The sequence below is a fragment of the Cryptotermes secundus genome, unplaced genomic scaffold, assembly GCF_002891405.2.
Source record: "Cryptotermes secundus unplaced genomic scaffold, Csec_1.0 scaffold26, whole genome shotgun sequence".
Taxonomy (NCBI): domain Eukaryota; kingdom Metazoa; phylum Arthropoda; class Insecta; order Blattodea; family Kalotermitidae; genus Cryptotermes; species Cryptotermes secundus.
This window is the reverse complement of record NW_019743656.1, coordinates 3,345,860-3,359,879: the sequence shown is the minus strand read 5'-3', so window position 1 is coordinate 3,359,879 and position 14,020 is coordinate 3,345,860. Positions and strand designations below refer to the sequence as shown.

Sequence of the window (14,020 nt, the reverse complement as noted above, 5' to 3'; positions counted from 1 at the left end):
CATAAACTCAATGTTCACCTTGAGAACAGTACAGTATTTACAGATTTGTCGAACAGAATACAAAACGACCTCATTGACTCAATAAGTGACGTAAATTTTGGTGAGTTGATTGCTATCAGTTCGTTTATTAGATAGCACTGCTTCCCTTACGAAAACTAGTACCGCACGCCACTGCTTTGGCGGATAGAGGATGTCTCATGGTCAGCGCAACGAATCCCCACGGCCGTTAATTTCGGTTTTCTAGACCAGAGCCGCTATTTCCTTGAAATAGCTCCCCAATTATCCCCACGAGGCTGAGTGGACCCCGTTGTAGACCCACTATTTCTCACAAAATCTGGTATCGCCGGGAATCGAACCCGGACCACTAGACCACAGAGGCGTTCATTATTATTTGTCCAGATAATGCCCGTGCTTACCTACTACGTCAACAACATCGATTCTTGCTAACTGCAGCAACAAACTAGCTTGAGATAAGCTATAATGACGTCATATAAACAGTCCCCCTCTTGTCTCTCACTTGTCGATACGTCACCGGGGAACCTCCAGACCATTGGATAGCTTCCCCCCCCCCTCTCCCGGCGTGCTATAGTGATATCTCTTTGCGTCCATATGTTTTGTTAATTCGCGGCGAGATGCCGCAACGGAAGGTAGAGGGTTATGTACGGGTTTTTAGTGATTCAAATTGTGCGAAGTGGTGGTGCAGTGTAGGTTCACTACACGATGAGGCGATGGAATTTTCGTGGAGTCAGAAAGTGGTTAATGAGACGAGTCTAGTCCTTCGCTCATATATTTACAATTGTTACCCTCTACGTACAGCTATATAAAATCGAAATATTTTTTTGCATCTAATTTTGCTATAGAAATTAAAAGCGTGTGTTATTTCGTGTTTTTTTTTTCCTCGTGTTAACTGAAGTCTTTCTTTGTGAGTGTGTGTAAAAATTATTTATTATTTTTGTGACTTTCCCTTAACGATGAGGGCACTGTACAATACCAGTTCAACACCTCCAACAGTTGGACATCTTCTGCAAGCTTTCAATCCAACGGTCTCGTCCCGTCACAAGGTGAGTTCTGTCGTGAGCAGTGGTACTTGCCCTAATCCGTGATGGTCGGTAATCGATTTCAAGTGTCCAAAAACAAGGCACAGTTCCTAGCTGTAACAGCTGTTTACATTTCGCGCGAAGGTAGGCCACGAATGAGGGAGCAGTCCTTTATCTTCAGTGTATCTGTCCTGTCAGTAAAATACTATCCCTGTAACAGGCCGTGAAGGCCCCTAGGGGTGTGAGACTCCAACATTTTCTCTAGACAGTCGGCTTACAGATGGCCTTTAAGTTGTTAGCCTTACGCACCGGCGCCCTTTACCCCCCAGGAAGATTCCTGGCAATCATTTCTGTTAGAGGCTGAGTCGACCCCAAGGTCATATTGTGGCTGGAAGGATTAGGTAATTTGAAACAAATCCACCTCGTCGGGACTCGAACCCGCGACCTTCCGGCTTGTAGCATATTGCCTTAACCAACTACGCTACCGCGTGCCCCCCCCTGTCTTTTATGTTAATACTGATAATTTATTATACAGATATGTGTATTATACCATGTATAGGAGACGGCTGGCGATTGAGTATTTGTGCTTGTTAGTCGTGGGAGATAGCTTTAAACGTCTACATTCGAGAACATCCGTAGAGCTGGAAATGAATATGGGAGTAAACAAATGAAGTTAATAGTACAGGAGCTTATATGTATAATAAATGGTGAGGCTTGCCGTAGAATTTTAAAGAGGTATAAGACACTGGCGCCGATCACGGTAGCCGAGCGGTCTAAGGCATGCACTGTCTTCGCTCGCTTGGAAACCGGGATCGTGGGTTCGAATCACACTCAGGGCATGGATGTTTAGTTTGTGTGTGTGTGCGTGCGTGCGCTTTTCCCTGTGTTTGTGTACAGGTAGAGGCCTTGCGACGAGCTGATCACCCGCCCAAGGAGTCCTACCGAATGTGTAAGCTCTAGTAAACCGAAGTGAACGGAGAAGTTCATGGAGGTAGGCCTAGGCCCACTGGGGCTGTAGTGCCAAGGAGAAAAAAAAGAAGACACTGGTTTGCCTTGATGATGCACATTTAACGGTGCCTTTCAGTGGGTCAGCGCATGGATTGAATGAATGATTTAGTGAATAATTAATAGGGAAGGAAGGAAGGAAGTGGTTGTGACCTAGTTGGAGGCAATGTTCTCAGCATTTTCCTGGTAAGACTGAGGATTACTAGTAATAATCTCGGGATAATCTTTTAGGGCCGACATTTGAAACCGGGTCTTTCCCTGTACGAAACAGAAGTACCAGTGAGTCAATCGCAGGGTACACAGACGTAGGTGGGAGGTAAATAACCATCTTCAAGGATTCGTCTTGTACTCCATCTGCCTTAGGAACGAGAGTACGTCATCAGTTTATGACATAGAGAACTCCATTAACTGTTTATAGCGACGAGCTGGATAGCCAAGGTTCGATTTCCGGCAGGGGTGTGAGATTCTCTCTTCTCCACAGCGAGCATACCGGCCCTGAGGCCCAGCCAGCCTTTTATCCAATGATTACCCAAAGCTCTTTCCCCGGCGGTAACGCGGCCGGAACGTGAAGCTCACTACTCTCCGTCTAGTGTCGAGGTCAAGAATGGTGGAAATATACCACCACAGTCTCATACGTTTTAATGGCGTGGTGCTTAATTAAGCACAAGGACAACTTTACCTTTCAGTCTACCTTGTAGTGTATGAGCATGTTGATAAACTCTTCTTGCAGAGTGATCTACTTTCGCCTTTAATATCTGCTACCTGATAAGGGGTATATAGTATAATTCCCTCGTTTCTTGGTTGGTTCTGATTTTCCAACCCCCCCCCCCAGTTACTGGGTCATACGTCGGTGCAGAAGACATCACATTTCCTGAAAAAACGGGGGGGGGTCAGCCCTGTCGTAAGGCCGCTACATACACAGGACAGTACAAACAGACTAAACGCAGACATCCATGCCTTGAATGGGATTCGAAACCACGATTCAGTTGTTCGAGGGGTCGAAAACATTTAATTCCTTAAAGGTCCCGTACACACTAAGTTCGTTACACGGTTCCAACTGCACAGTTAGATCTGTGTGAAGAAATAGCGTTTGGAGGACAGGATACCACGTATGGGGTTTTATTTATAAAGATGAGCGCCATAAATGAATTAACCTTAATAAAAGATTATACGAGTTATCGAGAAACTCTCAGTTTTGTGTCTTTTGATGCCCTCTAACAGAAATGAGTACCAAGAATCTTCCTGGGGATAATGGGCGGGCGGCCGGCGCGTAAGGCTGACAGCCTCACCTCCATCTGTAAGCCGCTTGTGTAGAGAAAATGTGGGAGCCTCGACGTCTCACAACCCTATGGGCCTTCACGGCCTCTCACAGGTATAGCTTTACGTTTTATTATAATCTGAGGGGTCCCTGATTGTGGAAGTAAAATGATTCACGCACAGACATGTGTCGGATAAATTATTAATTACCAAATGTGAATAAACTCTGGCCAAAAATGTATATAGATAGACGGTTGGACGGAATTCCAAGAGCCTGCCTCTCCCCACCCCGCCCCAACGGCTCTGGAGATCTGTAATCTCACAATCGCGAGATGTGTTGTTTTTCACAGTCACGGTAATTTGTCATGCCACATATGAGAAGATAATAATGAAGACTGAATTGAATATTCTGCCTTCGTGTTGAGGGTAATTTTTCAGTAGTGTACGGTTCTTTCTCGGTAAGCTTGGTGGGCGTATTCCACTGTAAGGTCAGGTTTTCTCTGCGTCATTTCCTTGAGGAAAAGTCCGCCAACAAATGCGTTGCATTTCTAGTGCCTTTGGAAGTATCGAAGTTTCATTCACATATATGAAGATCGCTATTTTTGTAAAAACAAATGGCATACGAAGTAATTTCTGAATGATGGAACTATTGGAACCGCCTCTGTTCAGAGTTCCTGGCTACAAATCCAGAGGTACCGGGTTCGATTCCCGGCGCTACCAGATTTTCTGAGAAGTAATGGATCTGGAACGGGGTTCGCCTAGCTTCTTGAAGATAATTGAGGAGCTATTTCAAGGAAATGGCGGCTCCGGTCTAGAAAACCGAGATTAACTGCCGTGGGGATCCGTTGCGCTCACCATGTAACACCCTCTCCCCTCAAAAGTTGGCACTAACTTCGCCGACAAGCGGCGGTCGTTCGGTCGGTATAGTTTACTTGCGGACTACAGGCCACGGACTTTTTTTTTTCCTTGAACTATTGTTAAAACCCAAGAATTTAGCGTTATATGCTAATAACTACAGGCCCATTGGCTGCTTCTGGAAACTAAATTAAACTCCGTGGAGCTGAGTTCTTGAAAAGGCGCCAGTCACTCAGCTACTCAAGAATTTGTCAACGTTTCATGGAGCACTAAGGTCCATTACAGTGTTCACAAGAGCTCTCCACATGTCCCCCTCCGGAGCCAGATCAGTCCAGTCCATTTCACCCCATCCTATCTCTGAGTTCCATTTTTAATAATATCCTCCCACGTGGTAAAAAATAAAAAAAAATACGGGAATATTTCAAGAAATCATTCTGTCCGGAACACTGCAGGCCAATCAGTAAAATGATTCTTGAACGTATTAAATTTGAATTTATAAGCAGATTTTTTTACCCCCTTAGGAAAATCTGGTTTCCACCCCTTCGAAGAACAAAATCCTGACGCTATCCATCCACGAGCCATGTTTTCAGAATTGCCCACTGTGTTTCACGTGAGAAATAGAATGGCAAGAAGTAGCGCATCAGTGGTTATGTCTGCATTGTGGGAGGGAGGGTGACGCAACACAACTAAGGTTCTCTTATAACCCACAAACACCTTATTGCAATCTTATCTACGCGTAAGTTAGTTGACTCGATTGGCCGCGCCTCAGCTCAAGTGGTTAGTCGCTGGCTTCCCACCGCGGCGGCTCGGGTTCGATCCCGGGTCTGGTCAAATGGGATTTGTGGTAGACAAAGTGGCGCTGGGGCAGGTTTTCTCCGAGTACTTCGGTTTCCCCTGCCAATCTTCATTCCACCAATTGCTCCACAATCAACCTCACCTGTCATCTGGGGCTGGTAAAATAGGCCAGAAGTGGGCGCAGTACAAGGGACTTAGTCCCACCCCACTAGCATAAAGAAATAATAGTGGACTCCATCAAACCCACTGCGCATTCTGTTGAGAGCGGCAAGATCAAAAAACAGACTGACCAGCTAAATTGAAAAAATCCCTTTTGAGAAACTTGCGCTTGTTCCCAGCATTTTATATAACCCGAAGGTTCGTAATAGCCCCAACATTGAACTTTTGTCCCGAGACAAATGAACCCAATTCACGCTCTCGCGTCGCATTTGTTTACGAACTGAAGGATTTAATTGGATGGACGTCATGGTTCGAAAGGTCAAGACGTTTGTTGCGAACGGCGACCCAAAGGAAACAGACGGAGATGCTATTTTTGTCAAGTGCGTGAGTCGCCTTCACGTCAGCGCAGTCTAAAAGAAAATTCCCATTGCTGTTATAGAGGATAGCCGAGGCAGAACGGTCAATATTCTGGGAGGTCACAGTATCCGTCAATCTAGGCAAGAAAGTGTATCCGTATATGTGTCCTGTTCCGAACGGTTCCCGAGATAGAGCTAGTTCACTGTACAATAGTTTGGATTTGGCGCCCAATATTGTCCTTTCATCCCTCATGTGAATCGGTGTGAAGTGTCAGTTGGCCGTTGTGACTGTGGACATTGGCATTGTATGGGTGTTGTGAAAAATGCCGCATATCTTCACAAATGCCGAATATGCTGTCCTCACACGAATTGCAAAGTTCATTGATATTGACGGTGGAATTTTCGAAAATGTATTATACTAGGCAAACTGTACCAAGTAAGATTTGAGGCTTTCACGGCGGTGACTATGAAGAAAGCAGTCTTCTGGGATTTGGCACCGTGTATATGTGGTGTTAACCGACGTTTCGGAGTAACGTATCGCCCCCATCTTCAGGGTTGAAGAAGTATAAGTAAATCTGCAAGCGACAACACCGTGAGACACGGTCAAGCAGACTGCAACACAGTCTGCTTGACCGTGTCTCACGGTGTTGTCGCTTGCAGATTTACTTATACTTCTTCAACCCTGAAGATGGGGGCGATACGTTACTCCGAAACGTCGGTTAACACCACATATACACGGTGCCAAATCCCAGAAGACTGCTTTCTTCAAACTGTACCAACTTTGTCACTTGAACAATAAATGTCGGTATCACAAACAGTACGTAAATCTCTTTCCTATTAACAATTTTGTAACTGTACAGTGAAATAACTCTATCTCGGAAACGGTTCGGAACAGGACACATGTACATATACACTTTCTTGCTTAGAATGACCTACACTATGACCTCCCAGAAGATTTACCTATCCTCGTGGGACACCTTATATAGAAATCCAAGTTTACTTGGTGCCGAGAGTAAAGCAGCTAGTGCGTGAAGCTGACCATCCATCACCAACTAGTGCCAAGGTCAAGAAAATGTGGATCTGTACATCCACTCCCTCATACGCCTTCACGGCGTAGTGCTTAATTAGTTAAGCACACGTGGACAAATTTGCCTTATGTGAAAGTATAATTTAAATACCGTGTTCGCCTCGATTTCAGGAAGCTATGCAACTGTCATTTGTTTAGTTACCTGTTTAATAATTATACATGAGTCAGCGTTAATATCAGTTACTGTGCTGTGGAAAGTTTTGAAGTGTACGTGACGTCTGGAAAACAGCGTGGCGTGTGTAAAGAAAAGCCGCACATGCACGAAGGAGGTCCTGCGTCTTATCGAGAACCATAAATTTTGTCCGGAACAAATTCCCAGATAATCTTGTCTTGACCGGATCTCATTCTGGAAATGCCAACATGAAATGTCGATCCCCCTCCCTCTTGAGATTTTTGTATTTTTCTTCGGTCCTTCCACACATTTCAGGGATAATACCTTAAATTAGGCCACGACCTCTTTCATATGCTTCTCAGTTCATAATTCACTGTGCACTTGTTCCCACGGGAGTCATTGTTGAGGGTTGGTTAGTTTCTTGGTTGAACCATAAATAATATTGATCATCTAGGATGGACATTCTATCTTTTGTCAGATAGTTACAAACGTTTCAGAGAAACTTGTTTTCTCTGTGTACCGAACTAAATGGCGTTACAACGCAAACGACTGTAACCTTAATACTTCATGAGAATGTAAGATTTGAGGCTTTCACGGCGGTGACGATGAAGAAAGCAGTCTTCTGGGATTTGGCACCGTGTATATGTGGTGTTAACCGACGTTTCGGAGGAACGTATCGCCTCCATCTTCAGGGTATAAGAAAAAATATAAGAAATCTGCAAGCGAAGACACCGTGAGAACCGGTAAAAGCAGACTGGTGTCTGGTGTCTCTTCGCTTGCAGATTTCTTATATTTTTTCTTCTACCCTGAAGATGGAGGCGATACGTTCCTCCGAAACGTCGGTTAACACCACATATACACGGTGCCAAATCCCAGAAGACTGCTTTCTTCACTTCATGAGAACCTCAACTCTCTCAAACCATAAATATATAAACTAGTCTTAAAATTAATTGTAAAAGTGTAATTGACCCTCTGCTTAGCCCTTCAAAGCCCAGTGGTTACTATATGCACCACCAGCTTTAACATAACTCGTACCAAAATTCTGCATTCTACCCACACACTGTAGCTGTGTGTTCAGTATGGCTCTCACAATAAACAGCGACTGTTTCCCTAAACAGCATTAACCGATTGGTCTCTGTAGCCTAGACGTAATGTGTTTCCTGTGAGGTACGGACTGAATTTGTATATATTACTTCGAAGAAATGCAGTCTGCACAGTGTTAAAGGACCAAATCTTGAAGACATACACGTATGAGCGAATGGAAGTTAAGGGCTGGCGTCTCGTCTTCGAGCTTCGGTTCTGTTCTGGATGACTTCCTCTGAGGTTCATTTCACGGTTTGTCTTGGGTTTTCTCTTGATAACTATTGGTCAAAGAATCACGATCTCTGGCATTGACAGGAGATTTTCTCCCCACCTAGCCTCCTGTCCACTGGATACCTGGGACTGTTTCTGCAGGCGGAGGGCTACTCCGTCATGATTAAGAATACATAGAGCTAGCTATACTTCCACCCCCCATACGTCTTCATAGTTTGATGCTTGATTACAGGGATTTTGCCTTATCTTTCTGCATGTGATAAGGCACTTTCCCACTGCGCTAACCCTCTCAGATGTTTATAAGGATGCAGTTTATGTGTGGAGATGGATGTTGTTACATAACGATACACGTGTTTGCAATATTTGGCAATGTACATGCTCAGGATATAGTCAAGGACAGTGCCAACTTTTCCTGGTATGATACACCAAAGATCAAGGAAACGTTTCAAGCACCTAAAGACATGTTATTGATCATGACAGTCTTTAGCTGTTTTCTATAGGACAGGTGGTAGTTATGTACAGTCTTCGAGTCGATACAGCTTACCGTATCACAGGATTGTAGAAGTGGGTGGGAAAAGGCGTCCCGTGGGCCCCATCCAGTGTGACATCACTGAGAAGTATTCCCACTGCAGCATATTCAGATAGCAACAAAACAATATTCGAACTGTGTTTGCTATGTTCATTTTTATTAGCCTAATCTCCTTTGCCCCCTCGTTGGTGTCTCCGCCTTATCGTGGTGAGGGGGTTTGAGTATGCTAAGGACCCCGAGAGCTATACCAGCGGCAGCGTAGCTACTGGCAGGGCCTCCCTTGCTGGACAGGTCAAAGGTTGGGCATCAGACGAAGAGAGACACCAAAAACCAAAAACTGATGCCGGAAGCAGCGTCATCAGCAGCGACTTGAAGCACAGAGCAAATGATGCTCGAGATGGTTCAAGTTCGTATAGCAACAGGCGTGACCAGAGTGGTTTGAACGGCTGTTGTACTGCGATGTGGAAAGCAAATGGAAAAACTACCACATTATCACTTTTCCTGGATAGTCTCTTTCCAAAAACAGAAGATCGCATTAAGTGGAGGAACTGTTTTGGAAGAGACTGTGGACCTGTCGTCTGACAGATTACTGATGAATCATGAATGAATCTCCTTTGATGTGACACGGACCGGAAAGAAAGACGCCTTCAACAATTCTATTCTTGTAAGATTTGAGATTTTCACAGCGGTAACTATGAAGAATGCCTCACGTTTTCTGGGATGTGTGAACATCGGTTCACATAAGGTCTACACGGCGCCACATCCCAGAAGACGGAATTCTTCAGTTCTGTTGTTGCCTGCATATTCATTGCCGATGTAAACGTTTTTACTGAGCCTTTGCTTAGCAACGATGGTGAAATACATATACGTAGATGCAGACTGATGGGAGGGATTTATGAAGCACGCCATTGATATAGGCCCACGTACCATTATATACATACCAAGTTTCTTCAAGATTTGTTAAGCCATTTAGGGGAATTTTTTTATTGCTAGTGGGGTGGGACTATGTCCCGTCTACTGCGGCCACTTCTCGCCTGTTGTACCAGCCCAAGATGATAGACGAGGGTGATTGTGGAGCATTTGGTGGAATGAAGATTGGCAAGGGAAACCGAAGTACTCGGAGGAAACCTTCCCCAGTGCCACTTTGTTCACCACAAATCCCTCTTGACCAGACCCCGGCATCGAACCCGGGCCGCCGCGGTGGGAAGCCAGCGACTAACTTCTTGAGCTATGGCGCCGCCTTTAATGAGGGGGATAGGCAGACAGCATAGGATCGCATAAGCCTACTTTTATTTTCTTCAAAATAGGGAGAGTAGACAAAAAATCAAAGTAAGCTTATGGGATCACCTTGGTGTCTGTGGATCTTATTTGACACATTTTAAAGGTGCTTTCAGTTGTTTAGCTTATGTGATATTTTGCATGTATTGAAGGTGGAAATTATGTGATATTTGGCGCATATAAATAGTGGAAGTTATATGTCATTTGGCACATACAGTGGTGGAACGTAACGTGATGTTTGGCACGTGTAAAAGGACGGTCGATCACTAAAGACGGAATATCGCGTCATTCTTGAGCAGAGGGAAGGGACCGTCAGAGGATACGTAACCAGGGATTCCTTGCGTGTAGTTCAGTGAACCAGATTTTCAAGACGTGCGTGCGCTTTGAGGAGATTCCTTGTGCGTGTGTGTACGTGATAATATTAGCAGGCGTGTCCGATTGCAAGCGGATGGGCTGTGACTTGTTTCGAATTCCGATTGTGACACCGACTGTCCCGACTGATGTTTTCATGGTTTTCCGCATTTCCTCCTGGCAGATTTCAGGCTGATACCTCAAATTAGACGAGAGTCAGCTTCCTTTCTAATCCTTTGAAGTTTGTTATTCACAAATTATCATACCATTCGACGTCATATAGTTTGATTTACTAGCAGCGTCGTTAAATAAGAGGTAAACTTGTCCTTATGCTTAACTAATTAAGCACTGCGCCATGAAGGCGTATGGGGGAGTGGATGTATAGATCCACCTAGGCACTAGCTGGAGGTGAGCGATCAGCTTCATGCCCCGGCCACTTTACCACCGGTACCCATTGGGTAGGAGGTTGGACGAGCCTCAGCTAGTCTGGACGACGTGGAGAAGAGAACATTCTTGACCTTACCGGGACACGAACTCCGACCCCTTGGTCGGCCAACCCATAGCCAGTCGCTGTACCGACAGAACTGTCCTGCCTAAGGAAACAAAACGCAAGAGGCAACCCAGGGCGGCACATTTTAATACCACTCTCTCCTTCTTTCTCTTTTTGTTGTCAACTTGTATGTACGTGTATTGTCCTTTCTCGCCACATAATGGCATCACCATTGGAAATGTACTTATTTTATTTTTCTCTCCCGTTAACGCCAACTTTAATTTTTCTCTAAATAATTACTGTTAATTTATTGCCATTATATAGACTGTCATATTTTGTATTTTGTTCTTTAGTTATTTTTGTGTATTTCTATGTAATCGTGCTAACTTTGTGCAATTGGCCTCTGTGCTGTTAAGTTTGCACGTAAATAAACACGAATTATTATTATTAAATTAAAACGTTTTTTTATGTGACCATTTTCATTTAACGTTTTCTTATTTAATAATAACATATATGCTCCCCCCCCCCCCCCATGTGACCATTGTCCAGGCAGGCCCTGAGGCCCACCCAGCCACCTATACATTGGGTGCCGGAGGTAAAGCGGCAGGGATTTGTAGCCGACCACTCACGTCGGTCTAGTACCGAAGTCAAAAATGGTGGAGCTATATCTCAACCCCCACGTCTTCATGGCGTTGTGCTAATGAATTAAGCCCAGGTGTAACTTCTAACTTTTCGGTATTGTGACCATGAATTGGCAGTAATCTGAACATGTTACGCAACAAGAGCCACGAACGAGCTCCCCCCGGACGGTGTCTAGAAATGCCGTATTACGAATTGTGACAAGTTTTGAAAAGTTTATCTCTGTTTAAAATGGTGGACGTGGAATGAAACTTCTCTTCATCTGGTGCACCGGCTTGTGCAAAACCCGATTGTTTACTTGCATTTTCTGCCCGTTGCGTAACGTATACGAGGAAAAGTCGCAACATTTCCTGGTAAGAAGTAGATTATTCATCCACGAACCTATGCACAGGCTGTGTCCACGGTGTGCCAGTCATTTATCACGTAGCTGACGGTACAGATGGCCGCGCTGTCAAACACTGAGGTCGTTGGCTCGAATCCCGCTCGAGCCATGGATGTTTGTCCACGTTTCTTCTGTCTANTTGCTCTGTGTGTAGGTAGTGACCTTGCGACGAACTCATTCCTCGTCCAGGGAGTCCTGGTGGCTGTGTATAGGATTAAGAAACTGAAAAAGCGGCCAGGGCTCAACAAAGGGCTGTAGAGCCATTGATAAATGAATGACGGTAGAGTAGTTCGTATTTGTAGGATTTGAGATTCTCAACAGCGGTGGTTTCTTGGCTTGTTTTTCGACGTCGAAGATTGAGGCAATTTTTTTAGAAGTATTACAGTAATTATTTCATGAAACCATAGCGTCTATACAGTGTCCCAGGAGGAAAGGCCAGTATTCTAGGAGGGCACAGAATCGTCATTCTAAGCAAAAAAGTGTACATGTACATGTGTTCTAGTCCGTATGATTTCCGAGATGGAGCTATTTCACTGTTCCAACGCTGTTGTTAAGAAACAGATATGACGTACTGTTTCTAATACCAGTATTTATTGTTCAAGTAACAGAGTTGGTACAGTTTACCTAGTATAATACATTTTCGAAAATTCCACCATTAACATCAATGCACTTTGCAACTCGTGTGAGGACATGGCGTGTTGCTCGTCTGTACAGCGTACAGTACAGTGAAATAGCTGTATCTCGGAAACCGTTCGGAATAGGACACATGTACATGACCTATACTGTGACCTCCCAGAATATTGACCTTTCATCCTGGGCACTCTGTATAGGAGATTTGGAGATCCATGAGTGTACAGTTTTCTTTCAACTAGAGAACCAGTGGAACGAGTCTCGGGAACCGCATAGAGCTCACTGGTCAGCATTGTGAAAGGCTCCGGTTCATTTATCGACCCTGACAGCATCAAGACTATAAAATCATTGGTAGGATGAATGATGAAATGAAAAGGATTTGGAAGGAAGCGGTCATGGCCTTATGAGAGTTACCTTTCACGGAATTTTCCCTGAACGACCGAGAAAACCGCGAAGAACCTCAGGATTATCGGTATCCTGTCCCAATTTCGAGACTAGCACCGTTAGAATATGAGCGTTACCACTACAGTAACCCGCTCGTCGGCCTCCATACATCCAGTGACAGAAATTGGTGAGCATTAATTTTGTGACGAAGGGAACGCCCTAATGGTACTAAAGTCCGTATTCGCGAGGTGTGTGGTTCGACTCTCGGCCGGGACACATCCTGATTAAGGTTTTCCTTGGTTCTACTTAGTCCATCCAGGCAAATGTTAGGGTGGTAGACTGTTACCACTTCCCTTCAACTTCTTCGCAGTTAATCATTCACATTTCTTACCATTGTTCGAAACTACAGGCTTATAATGCAGATAGTAACGTTGTGAAGTAGCACACAAAAGGTAAAGTTGCCCCCTTGCTTAATTAATTGAACACTGTGCCATGAAGACACATGGGGGAGTGGAGGTATAGCCCCACCATCCTTGTTGCCCCCTTGCTTAATTAATTGAACACTGTGCCATGAAGACACATGGGGGAGTGGAGGTATAGCCCCACCATCCTTGACCTCGGATATAGATGGAGGTGAGTGGTCAGCTTTACCCCGGGAAAAGTACCCCCGTATCCATTGGATAAGAGGATGTGTGAGTCTCAGAGCCGGTCTGGACGACGTGGAGAACAGAAAATTTTTGTCCTGCCAGGAATAGAACCCGGGCCTTCCAGCCCATCACCCAGTAAGGAATTAATGTGACTCCATGGAGCACAATCCTTTTGAAGGTAGTAGTCAGATTCCCAGGCTTGTATCGACTCCCGAAGCTTCATTGTTCGTAAAAGCATGAATCTGTTCTTGTGTACCGTGTCGGAACAGTTCAGAGTCTTCACTACTTCGTTGCCTCCCTCGCTGTTACGTTTCGTCTTTCAATTGTTCTGTATGAACGGATGTTGGGAGTGTCCACAGGTCTGCTTGCTGATTACGACCGAATCTACTTTGGAGAGCTACTTATCCGTTGCGCATGAAGTTTGTCACGTAAAGGATGTTTCATGTGGTGAGGACCATCTTCCTTAGAGGCTCTCGGCTCTTTGCAATCAGCACCTCATGAACTCCAGTCTTGCTGCTCTTCCTGTCTGTACGCTTTGTTTTAAAAAAAACTATGTAGATTCTAAAGGGTCCTCAGATGTATAACACTCAGAATTACTGGGCTTTTGGACTTTGTCCGTCGTCCGGTATGCTAGGAACTAGAGAACATAGCGTTTCGTGAGGTGGGACTAAGTCCCTTGTACTGCGGCCACTTGTGGCCTATTGTGCCAGCCC

The 14,020-nt window shown here is 44.8% G+C and overlaps 1 protein-coding gene across 8 annotated transcripts in view; it reads left to right on the top strand.

The window, feature by feature from the left end:
• The window catches only part of LOC111874219, a 99,066-nt gene that overhangs the window by 61,180 nt on the left and 23,866 nt on the right, over positions 1–14,020 (top strand). The window contains exon 1 of one of the 8 annotated variants that reach the window (XM_023869540.2): positions 635–1,061. The exons of the other annotated variants lie outside the window; for them this stretch is intronic. Within the exon in view, the coding sequence (XP_023725308.1) occupies positions 972–1,061 (90 nt within the window). The 5' untranslated portion in view covers positions 635–971. Of the gene's footprint in view, positions 1–634; positions 1,062–14,020 lie in introns of those variants that run through there. 8 annotated transcript variants of the gene reach the window in all.